Here is a 12,545-nt window from a genome sequence, read left to right as displayed (position 1 = left end):
TCTGTGTGAACATTACATAGCTAGAACTTTAATTTCAATAAGAACAGAGTAATACCTCATTTCTCCTCTAGAAGTGCTCCAGGAGTATTCACCACTTGGTGCCAAGTTTCCCAGCAGATTATAGCTGATCACCAAGTGGCTGAACACACTTATTATTGTATAGCCATGCTAAAGGTATTGTTCAAAGTGGAAATTTAAAACCAATGCTAAACACATGACTACTGATGGTGCCTTTTAAATTATTATTGAACTTGCAAGTAGATATTTTACTTTCTACATTAGACTGAAAGCTTTACAGTTTTACCTATACACTATGTATAAACACAAAAAAGCTAGAAAAAAATGCCATCTCTCTGAATTTTTAAACATTATTATGTGCAATACAATATAATCAATTGTGGTAAAAAAAGATATGGAAATTCAATACATCAACGCGATAAAACTGACAGTAATAATGTAGAACTGAATTGAAAACAATTAGTATGATTTCCAAGGAGCTCTGCAAGCATATATGTATGGTGACTCATCCATTAGATTTTCCAACTCAAGTAAATGCAATAAGGATATTCATAAACTATTCAATCTGTAACTCTATGTGGTTTCTGCTGTTGGTTTTGGTTTTGCTAGTTTTACAATGTCAAAGAAGATAGTTTACTATGTTAAGGCCATTCATAAACATAATGAGTCAAATTAGAGCTTCTACCCATACGGCCAAAGTTTACTTCATGAGAAAGAAATTTTTGTATACATGTGCTTCCCTTCTCCATTCTATCCCCTCTACTGTATGTTGTATGTATATATACACTGCTCAAAAATATAAAGAGAACACTAAAAATATCATATGCTAGACATCACTGAATAAAATATTCAAGTAGCAAATCTTTATTGATTACATAGTGGAATGCGTTAAGAACAATAAAACATAAAAATGATTCATGTAAATCAAAATTAATATCCATGGAGGTCTGAATTTGGAATGATACTCAAAATCAAAGTGGAAAATCAAATTACTGACTGATCCAACTTTAGTGAAAATGCCTTAAGACAAGGAAATGATGCTCAGTAGAGTGTGTGGCCTCCAAATGCCTGTATGACCTCTCTACAACACCTGGGCATGGTCCTGATGAGGCGGTAGATGTTGTCCTGAGGGATCTCCTGCCAGACCTGGATTAAAGCATCAGACAACCACTGGACAGTCTGTGGTGCAACGTGGCATTGGTGAGTGGAACGAGACATAATGCCCAGATGTGCTTAATTGAATTCATGTCTGAGGAATGGGAAGGCCATTCATAGTATCAATGCCTTCATCATGCAGGAACTACTGACACACTTCAGCCACATGAAGCCTAGCATTGTCATGCATAAGAAGGAACCCAGGGCCCAGTTCACCTGAATATGGTCTCACAATATGTCTGAGAATCTCATCTCAGTACCTATTGGCAGTCTATGTACCTCTGGCTAGCACATGGAGGGCTGTGCGATCCTCCAAAGAGATGTCTCCCCACACCATTCCTGACCTACCAACAAACCGGTCACGCTGGAGGAAGTTGCAGGCAGCAGAATGTTCTCCACAGCGTCTCCAGACTCTGTCACATCTGTTACATTTGCTCAGTATGAAACTGCTTGCATCCGTGAAGACTACAGGGCACCAATGTTGAATCTGCCAATCTTGGTGTTCTCTGGAAAATGCCAATTAACCTGCACAGTGTGGGGCTGTAAGTTCAACACTAACTTGTGGATGTTGGACCCTCCTACCACCCTCATGGAGTCTGTTTCTGACAGTGTGAGCAGACACATGGATGTTAGTGGCCTGCTGGAGCTAATTTTGCAGGGTTATGGCAAGGCTCCCCCTGTTCTCCTTGCACAGAGAAGGAGGTAGCGATCCTGCTGCTGGGTTGTTGCCCTTCTATGGCACCCTCCACATCTCCTGGTGTACTGGCCTGTCTCCTGATATCTATCTGCTCCATGCTCTGGAAACTCTGCTGATAGACACAACTACCCTTCTTGCCACAGCTTGCTTTGCTGTGACATCTTGGATGAGCTGCCTGAGCAACTTCTGGGGGTTGTAGACATCACCTCATGCTATTGTACCTCTTTCGGCAAGAGCATTTACACTCCCGAGCTTCATTTCCTTGTCTTGAGGCAATTCCACTGAAGTTGGATCAGCCTGTAGTTTGATTTTCCACTTTGATTCTGAGTATCTGATTCTGATCATTTTTATGCTTTACTGTTCTCAACGCATTCCACTAGGTAATGAATTAAGATTTGCAACTGGAATATTTCATTCAGTGATATGTAGGATGTAATATTTGTAATATTTTAATGTTCCCCCTATTTTTTTGAGCAGCATACACCACACACACACACATATATATATATATATATATATATACATATACATCCTAATATAGTTACCTTATATTTGGCTAGGAAATTCTATTACTATATACAAATGTGCCTTATTATTACCTGGGGTCTTTCCAGATCCCAGAACGTAATAAATGAAGGGTAAATAAATATAACAAATTAATAATTATCACAATGCCGCTCACCTATCCTGCCTTTTCTGTTTCTTCTTGCAGCTCCCTCCAGCCTCTTCATTACTGTCCCACCTCAAAAAACATCCTCTTCCTTCAACTACACTCTGTGGCAGAGCTTCTAGCGCCAAGGAGATCTCTGTGGTTATAATGCACTATCGTGATTAGTGCAGAGCACAAGTGCTCATTATTTGAGTTTGCCTAGGGTGCTCGGGTATGCACGAGTATCACGGGTGCTCTCTGTTAGACAGCTACAAAACATGCAGGGTTGCGACGTGTTTGTCAGTCAGTACCCGCATGTTTTGTGGCTGTCTTATAGCAGAGAAACATGCGGCAGTGGGGACTTGAACATGTCTCTCAAGTTCCTGCTGTACTCCGTGCATACGCAAACTCGAGTAATGAGCACTAATCGTGATGTCTTGCCTCAGCGACACATGTCGTTGCACTCTGACTTCAGTGGTCTTAGAAGCTTTTGGAGGAAGAGAACATAGAGGTTTTATTTTTTCTTTCACCTATTCATTCACTGGTTTTCTACAAAAAAACAATGTAAATCGCAAAATAATCCAGTTTCAGGAGATTCCAAAATTTTCTTAAAATTCGAGGCAAATTACCTCAATTTGCTTTATATATTACAAACATCTAGTGCATTAAAGATGATATTCTCTATTAGATAGGAATAAAATCTGTTCTGGAAATATAATTTGCCACTGTATATACATAAAGTAGAATTGGATATGGAATTAATGTTGAGATGTTAAGGTTATATGACTTATGTCCTTTAATTTCCATAGAACAAGTCAGTTCTTTTACTTCTGACCTTCTTCAAAGCTCTGAAACAAATCTGCACATAATACATTCAAAAACACTCATAAATACATTCATTTAGTTTTGAGGTTTGATAAGTCCACTAGGGTCGCTCCACTAAGATCTGACAATCCCTTCATCCACAGGAAGGAAGTACCTAGTTGTCACTTAAACAAAGGAATAATACACAGCCTCCTTTTATAAGTGTATACTTTACCTGTCATCCAACATCCCATTATCATGTCACAGCAGAGTGCACTTTTCCACAGGTCACTTTGTTTAAAATGACACGGATAATGCACATGTCAGCGAGATGACAGTCCTGACCGTCCTTCAGAGATAAAACCGCAAGACGAGCGCCTGTTCTTATCTCTGCTACATGCCTCGGTCTATCATTTAAGTGAGGCAGAACATGATTTCTCCAGAGACCACTTTTTTCATTTCCTGATTTTAAGGAAATCAAATAAGCACCATTTGTCTTCATCTGAATATGCTTGACCTGCTCAAATGATGATGTCTTCCATTTTATAACAGACTGCATATGCTGAATACAAATGACATGCATGAAATATGCTGCATATACGTTGTCTGTTGGAAACGCCGGGTTTAAGGTAACTAAAATTTTACTTTTGAAAAATTAGAAATAATAGTATTTTTTAGCTGTTTTTTTTCACACGCGAATACACGCACAACACTAATGCCTCGATTTATCATTTGCATTATTTTAAGTCCTTTTTCTTTTCATGCTTGAGGCTATTGTTTGCGCCGGATTCTTCAAAATTTCAAGCGCAGTTCATGAATTTTGAGCAAAGTCAATATTGGTTTTACTCTTTACTATTTTGTTTAACCTGTAATGACAACTTTTAGCTTAAAAAGTAATGTTTCACAAATTAGTACAACAATTGCACCAACGAAACTGGTGTACATCAAATCCATCTATGGAGATAGGCTGAAGGACATTTTCAACAAAATTTTTGACTTTTTGGAAACATCTGGAAACCATAAATTCAGTTCACAATGGCGAGCATAACAAATAATAAGCAAAATAGACATAAAAAAGATGCAAGTGAAAAGATGAATATGGTGCACACAAAAAACAAACACAAAGTACCCAAAACTAGACAAAAAAACACACAAATGCAATGATGAATCGGCGCATGTGTTCTTTAGCCATATTTACAAGCAGCAAGAGATGAACAAATTGATTCTCCAGAATTCAATTTTTTGGCGATTTCATTTGTGTAAATCTTGTAAAATACCTTCCAGCTGCCATTTTTCTATGTTCAAAAGGATTCTGAAGGGGATAAAAAATAATCGCATACTTGCCTCTCCTCAGCCCTCCCTATACTCATCCCAACACTACTGATCCTCTGATCATCTCTTTTGACTTCTTCCATTCACTAGGTCTCATGCCATCACATGGGGTATTGACACATGTCAATGCTGTGTTTTGCACCCCATGTGACCTTTTGGGGCCTAATGAATAAAACATTACCAGAGGCCCGGAATAAATATAGAGTACACAAGGCAGAAAAGCTGATCAGCAGACCAGTTATGGTTGGAAAAGTATGAGAAGGACGGAGGAAAGGTGAGTATTAGAGCATTTTATAACCTTTTCCTAGTAAATTAGCAGTGAATGTATTCTATCACTTGAATATGGCAGCAGCTTATCCTCCATTAGACCCTTCACTTAATTCTCATTAGATCACTTATTTTCCTATTCCATTAGCTTTAGAGGATTGATATTAAATGAAGACAAAAAGTCATAGGCCACAGTACAGGTCCTTCCACCAGTGTGGGGGATAGATCTTTGGTGCCAAATATATTGAATATACTGTACATTCTGCCAAAACTGTCTCTATAATGAATTGGAACCACTTAGTCAATCCCAGTCCAATATTTATTTCAATGTAAGTCATTTACAATTCTACTTAATCCAATTACTTGCCTTAAATGTCAGTTTTATTACTGTTTTTTTTCCAAATATTCACCCAGAGAATATAAAATACTTGGAAGCAAGTAGTATATATGTTAAGTTACGTATTTGATCTGCATACCAGGTTCTTTTTATAGCTATCTATCCATTTTAATATTGATAACCTATCCCGAGGTCTCCTCCAACACTATTTAGAGCCCTCTATTGGGAATTACAGATCAGCTCCTATTGAAGAGAATAGTAGCCAATCTGCAGTACCCAGCAGCAGCCACTAAACAGTATATTTTACTACATCAATTCTATCAGTTTAACTGGGAAAGAGGCAGCATGCTCATTATTTTTGGGTTAAAATGAAGGCTACCCAAACGGAAACCAAACGGGCCCCCTCTGTGCCTATGGAAACACCATTTTTATTTCTATTACACAAAATGCGTATTTTTTCAGCCATAGTGATCAATTTAAGAAAAAAAAAATGTCTAGACAAAACTAATGTAATGGTACCATCTAGTAATATAAAATCTTTTTTTTCAGGTCTTATGCCTGACATACTATGGTAATGATACCTTTAATCCTTTAATTGTATTTCAGAAATAAAAATCGGTTATTGAATGACAAAACAAACAAACTATTTAACAATTTAGTAATTCAGCTAGTTATATATATATATATATATATATATATATATATATATATATATATATATATATACACATTCAGTGGGGAATAAAGTATTTGATCCCTTACTGATTTTGTAAGTTTGCCCACTGTCAAAGACATGAACAGTCTATAATGTTAAGGGTAGGTTAATTTTAACATTGAGAGGTAGAATATCAAAAATAAAATCCAGAGAATCACATTGTACAAATTATATAAATGTATTTGCATTTTGCAGTGAGAAATAAGTATTTGATCCCTCTGGCAAACCAGACTTAACACTTGGTGGCAAAACCTTTGTTGGCAAGCACACCAATCAGACGTTTTTTGTAGTTGATGATGAGGTTTGCATACATGTCAGGAGGAATTTTGGCTCACTCCTCTTTGCAGATCATCTCTAAATCATACGATTTTGAGGCTGTCGCTTGGCAACTTGGAGTTTCAACTCCCTCCATAAGTTTTCTATGGGATTGAATTCTGGAGACTGGCTAGGCCCACTCCATGACCTTAATGTGCTTCTTTTTGAGCCACTCCTTTGTTGCCTTGGCTGTATGTTTTGCGTCATTGTCTTGCTGGAAGAGCCAGCCATGACCCATTTTTAATGTCCCGGATGGAAGGAGGTTGTCACTCAGGATTTTATGGTACATGGCTCCATCCATTATCCCATTGATAAGGTGAAGTAGTCCTGTGCTCTAAGAAGAGAAACACCCCCAAAACATAATGTTTCCACCTCCATGCTTGACAGTGGGGACAGTGTTCTTTGGGTCATAGACAGCATTTCTCTTACTCCAAACACAGCGAGTTGAGTTAATGCAAAAGAGCTCAATTTTTGTCTCATCTGATCACAGCACTTTCTCCCAATCACTCACAGAATCATCCACATGTTCATTGGCAAACTTCAGACGGGCCTGCACATGTGCCTTCCTGAGCATGGATACCTTGCGGGCACTGCAGGATTTTAAACCTTTACAGCTTAATGTGTTACCAATGGTTTTCTTGCTGACTGTGGTCCCAGCTGCCTTGAGATCATTTACACATTCCCCTGTTTAGTTTTAGGCTGATCTCTCATCTTTTTCATGATCAAGGATACCCCATGAGGTGAGATTTTGCATGGTGCCCCAGATCTATGTTGATTGACAGTCATTTTGTATTTCTTCCATTTTCTTACTATTGCACCAACAGTTGTCTCCTTCTCACCCAGCGCCTTACATGTGATTTTGTAACCCATTCCAGCTTTGTGCAGGTCTATGATCTTGTCCCTGACATCCTCATAAAGCTCTTTGGTCTTGTCCATGTTGTAGAGGTTAGAGTCTGACTGATTAATTAAGTCTGTGGACAGGAGTCTTTTATAATGGTGACTATGTAAGACAGATGTCTTTAATGCAGGTAACGAGTTGATTAGGATCATCTTACTGGTCTGTAGGAGCCAGAATTCTAACTGGTTGGTAGGGGATCAAATACTTATTTCTCACTGCAAAATGCAAACAATTTATATAATGTATACAATGTTATTTTCTGGATTTTATTTTAGATATTATATCTCTCAATGTTAAAATTAACCTACCCTTAAAATTATAGACTGTTCATGTCTTTGTCAGTGGACAAACTTACAATATCAGCAAGGGATCAAATACTTATTTCCCCCACTGCATGTATAAAATTATAAAATATAATTTATTGCATGGTCATTTTAGGCTTTCTGCCATAAAAAAAACATAAGAAAAGATTCAGCATTTGTTTCAGAATGTTTATTTTCTACAGGCATAGTACTTATAGCACAAGAACAAAGAGTAGCAACAAAATAAATATCAAAAGAGAAAAGGGCTTACCTTTTCTTCCTGATCACTGTCACTGTCACACTAAAGAATAAAAAAGAAAAAAAATGTATTAAAGAATATATCAGAAAAATTTGAATTTATCTTGAGTAAGAAAGCAAATACTTTTTTTTAACTCAAATTATGATGTGGAGTAAGGCAATAAACATTAAAAACAATATATAAGAAATGAGCTGATTTTTGAAATAGGAAATCAGCTGATTCAATGAATATTTCCTACTAAATTAGCTGTAAATTAAAAAGCTAAAAAGCCATTGCTTTCCCCAGAAAAGGAGAAATAGGGAGAGACCAAATTAGCACTGAGGGGTTTAAAGACAAACTGTAACCATGAAAAATTAGTATAATCTGTTTTCATCAATTAACCTCTGCTCTTTCTGTGATGTTTGGTCCAGTGGGTGGTCCTATCAGTGACTGACAGCTATAAGTGTGCACATAGAGACAACTGTCAATCACCAATAGGACTCGCTCACTAGGCCAGAAATCCCAGAAAGCGGAGATTATATGATTAAACCACAAGTTATACTGAATCTTTTCTCACAGAATTGTATATCAAAAAGCTCATCTCCCCCAGCACCTTAACATAGTGCCTGCTGATTGTACTGCATTTTCATGGGTACAGGTTCATTTTAACCCCTTAACCCACAAGGGTGGTTTGCACGTTCATGACCAGGCCAATTTTTACAATTCTGACCACTGTCCCTTTATGAGGTAATAACTCTGAAATGCTTCCGTGGATCCTGGTGATTCTGACTCTGTTTTCTTGTGACATATTGTACTTCATGGTAGTGGTAAAATTTCATTCAAATAACTTGCATTTATTTGTGAAAAAAATGGAAATTTGGCGAAAATTTTGAAAATTTCACAATTTTCCAACTTTGAATTTTTATGTTCTTAAATCACAGAGATATGGCACACAAAAAACTAATTAAGTAACATTTCACATATGTTTACTTTACATCAGCACAATTTTGGAACCAAAATTTTTTTTGTTAGGAAGTTATAAGGGTTAAAAGTTGACCAGCGATTTCTCATTTTTGCAACACCATTTTATTTTTACGGACCACCTCACATTTGAAGTCATTTTGAGGGGTTTATATGATAGAAAATACTCAAAAGTGACACCATTCTAAAGACTGCACCACTCAAGGTGCTCAACACCATATTCAAGAAGTTTATTAACCCTTCAGGTGCATCACAAGAATTTTTTGAATGTTTAAAAAAAATGAACATTTAACTTTTTTTCATAAAAAAATTACTTCAGGTCCAATTTTTGTATTTTACCAAGGGTAACAAGAGAAATTGGACTGCAAAAATTATTGTGCAATTTGTCCTGAGTACGCTGATACCTGATATGTGGTGGGGAACCACTGTTTCTGCGCATGGCAGAGCTCAGAAGGGAAGGAGCGCCATTTGACTTTTTCAATCCAAAATTGGTTGGAATTCAGATCGGACGCCATGTCACGATTGGAGAGCCCCTGATGTACCTAAACAGTGGAAACCCCCCACAAGTGACCCCATTTTGGAAACTAGACCCACAAAGGAACTTATCTAGATGTGTGGTGAGAACTTTGAACCCCCAAGAGCTTCACAGAAGTTTATAACGTACAGCCGTACAATTAAAAAATCATATTTTTTCCACAAAAATTATCTTTTCACCCCAAATTTTTATTTTTCCAAGGGTAACAGGACCCCAAAAGTTCTTGTGAAATTTGTCCTGAGTACGCTGATACCCCATATGTGGGGGTAAACCACTATTTGGGCGCATGACAGAGCTCGGAAGGGAAGCAGCGCCATTTGACTTTTTTGGTTGGAATTTGGATTGGATGCCATGCCGCGTTTGGAAAGCCCCTGATGTGCCTAAACAGTGGAAACCCCCCACAAATGACATCATTTTGGAAACTAGACCCCCAAGGAACTTATCTAGATGTGTGGTGAGCACTTTGAACCCCCAAGGGCTTCACAAAAGTATATAATGCCCGGGCGTGAAAATAAAAAAATCATATTTTTTTCACATACATGATATTTTAGACCCCAATTTTTTATTTTCCCAAGGGTAACATAAGAAAATGGACCCCAGAAGTTGTTGTCCAATTTGTCCTGGAAATATGTCAATATGGAAAAATCTGAACTAATTATTTTTCCTCCATCTCGCATACCTTCCCTACCTGATCTATCTATCACAATAAATGAATTCACTCTTTCCCCTGTCCTGGTAATGCTCTGCCTAGGAGTAACCCTTGACTCTGCCCTGTCCTTCAAACCACACATCCAAGCTCTCGCCACCTCCTGTCACCTCCAGCTCAAGCATATTTCCAGATACCATCCTTTCCTCAACCCTCACTCTACCAAAATGCTTGTGAATGCCCTAATCATCTCCCGCCTAGACTACTGCAACATCCTCCTCTGTGGCCTACCTTCTAACATGCTCGCACCTGTCTCGTCCATCCTTAACTCTGCTGTCCGACTAATTAATCTCTCTCCTCGCTACACTCCTTCCTCTCTTTGCAAATCCCTTCACTGGCTTCCAATTTCCCTGTGCATCCAGTTTAAACTACTAACATTAACCTATAAAACCATCCTGTCATGTCGGACGCTATTCACTCCACAGCGTCCGGCAGGCAGAGGTAGTTCCACCTCCGTCCACTATAGCCTCAGTGGCGCCGGCTTGATTTTCTCAGGCTATCGGGGGTTAATCTAGCTGGAGATCAGGTTGGATGTTTGGTCACGCCCACGGTCTTTAAATAGTCCTGCTGGCCTATGGGCGTCGCCGATTATAGCTTGTGTTTCATACCAAGTGGTTCCGGTCTGGAGTGGAGGTGTTGGAGAGAGAGAGATTCGTATCTGGTGGCGTATGATCCGTTGTTACCTTTTCACCTTCCCATATTTGTGTTTTGTTGTGCCCTGTTCACATTACTGTATAGTCCTGTGTGTATGCGGCGTGGTGCAGTTTAAGTTCTCCCTGTCTGTCATTATTGTGTGGGGCTTTGGTGGTTTGTCTCCTCACTGGGTGGAGGGTGGAGGGTTAAGCTTAGGGCTGAGCAGGAGATAAGGAAAGGTTGGAGGCTCAGGCATTTGCACCATCAGCAATGGTTGAGGGTCAGACAGGGTTTCCCCTAGTTAAAGGGACACCACAGGGGCCCCGGGTATTTCAGCCTTAGTTGACCTAAGCCCCGCGTGACATTATAATTGGCCTACATTTTTCAGGAGTCCATGGATCCCATGGATTCCATAACCCGCCAGTTGGCAGCACTGTCCTTACAGGTCTCCGAGTTGAAAGGGGCAGTTCAGCAGCAGGGCCTGGTAGTAGCGAATGTGCAAACGGCATCTGCAGGTATCGGTGCAGAGCCGAAGATCCCGCTGCCAGAACGATTCTCAGGGGAACGCAGCAAATATGTCATATTTCGGGAGGCCTGCAAGTTATACTTCCGCATGCGCCCTATCTCCTCAGGTAATGAGGCCCAGCGGGTGGGTCTGGTGTTATCATTATTGAGTGGTGACCCCCAAGCATGGGCATTTTCCTTACCAGCTGACTCTGCTACATTTCATTCTGTCGATAATGTTTTTTCTGCACTCGGACTCATTTATGATGATCCTGACAGATTGGCTCTAGCGGAATCTAAAATCCGCGCCCTCCGCCAGGGGGAGTGCTTGGCGGAGGACTATTGTTCGGAATTTTGCCATTGGGCAGTAGACACACAGTGGAACGACCCAGCGCTGCGGAGCCAGTTTATTCATGGGGTATCAGGGAGCGTTAAACAGGCCGTCCTGATGTATGAGACTCCTGCATCGTTGGAGTCTGCCATGAGTTTGGTTATACGTATTGATCGCCGTTTGCGTCAGGGGGCACAGGAGACGCTACCCCTGGGGGAAAGCAGAGGTGCAAGTTTGGTTGCTGCAGGTGAGCCCACTGAACCTATGCAAATTGCGGGGGTGTCACAGGTTAAGCGTTGCGTTCCTGGGATCAGGAAGCCCGGAGCATATTTTTACTGTGGTAAAAGAGATCATTATGTAAATGCTTGTCCTGTGCTACCGAAGAAGGTCACACCGGTGGAAAACTGTTAAGCTCAGAGGGTATGGAGGAGGCCCAACTGAGCGCATGCATATCCTCCATGATGGTATCTCAATGTATGCCCCCTGCCAAGGTTATTATCGCGGGCAGAGAGCTACCAATATCAGTGTTTGTGGATAGCGGTTCCGCCACCAATCTCATAGATGAGGAGTTTGCACGCACTGCCGGGTTTAAGATCGAAAAACTCCCTCATCCCATTCAGGTGGTTACCATTAATGCCGTTCCCCTCCCACAAAGGGAGATTACGGAGTTTGTGGCTGAGGTGAAACTCCACATTGGGGTCCTACATTCTGAGTGGGTTACATGTAGGGTCCTCCGTAATCTCCCAGCACAAATGGTCCTGGGTTTTCCATGGTTGTCCAGGCACAACCCGGTGATTGATTGGAAAACTCAGGACATAGTCCAATGGAGTGGTTTCTGCCAGGACAATTGCTTGGCCACATGTGTGTCCGCCGTGACGCCCAGCCTTCCGGAGGCTTTGCAGGATTTCGCTGATGTATTCTCTGAGAGGGGTTGCTCAGAACTGCCTCCACATCGAGCCTATGACTGTGTGATTAGGTTAAAACCCGGGGCCAAATTACCTAAGGCCAGGATGTTTAATATTTCTGGTCCAGAGAGACAAGCTCTGAAAGACTACATCGCAGAGAGTCTGAGCAAAGGACACATCCGGCCTTCGTCCTCGCCTGTAGCAGCGGGGTTTTTCTTCATTA

At 40.2% G+C, this 12,545-nt stretch overlaps 1 protein-coding gene across 6 annotated transcripts in view; it reads right to left on the bottom strand.

The window, feature by feature from the left end:
• Nucleotides 1-12,545, bottom strand: part of AUTS2 (activator of transcription and developmental regulator AUTS2) — a 2,002,816-nt gene that overhangs the window by 677,851 nt on the left and 1,312,420 nt on the right. For all 6 annotated transcript variants that reach the window (XM_073575027.1, XM_073574999.1, XM_073574990.1 and 3 more), the window contains one exon: nt 7,761-7,790. In XM_073575027.1, coding sequence (XP_073431128.1) covers nt 7,761-7,790 — 30 coding nt within the window. The remainder of the gene's footprint in view (nt 1-7,760; nt 7,791-12,545) is intronic.

Source organism: Dendrobates tinctorius, unplaced genomic scaffold (genome assembly GCF_039654945.1).
Source record: "Dendrobates tinctorius isolate UK_male_01 unplaced genomic scaffold, ASM3965494v1 ptg000007l, whole genome shotgun sequence".
Classification (NCBI taxonomy): Eukaryota; Metazoa; Chordata; class Amphibia; order Anura; family Dendrobatidae; genus Dendrobates; species Dendrobates tinctorius.
This window is presented reverse-complemented; position numbering and strand designations above follow the sequence as displayed.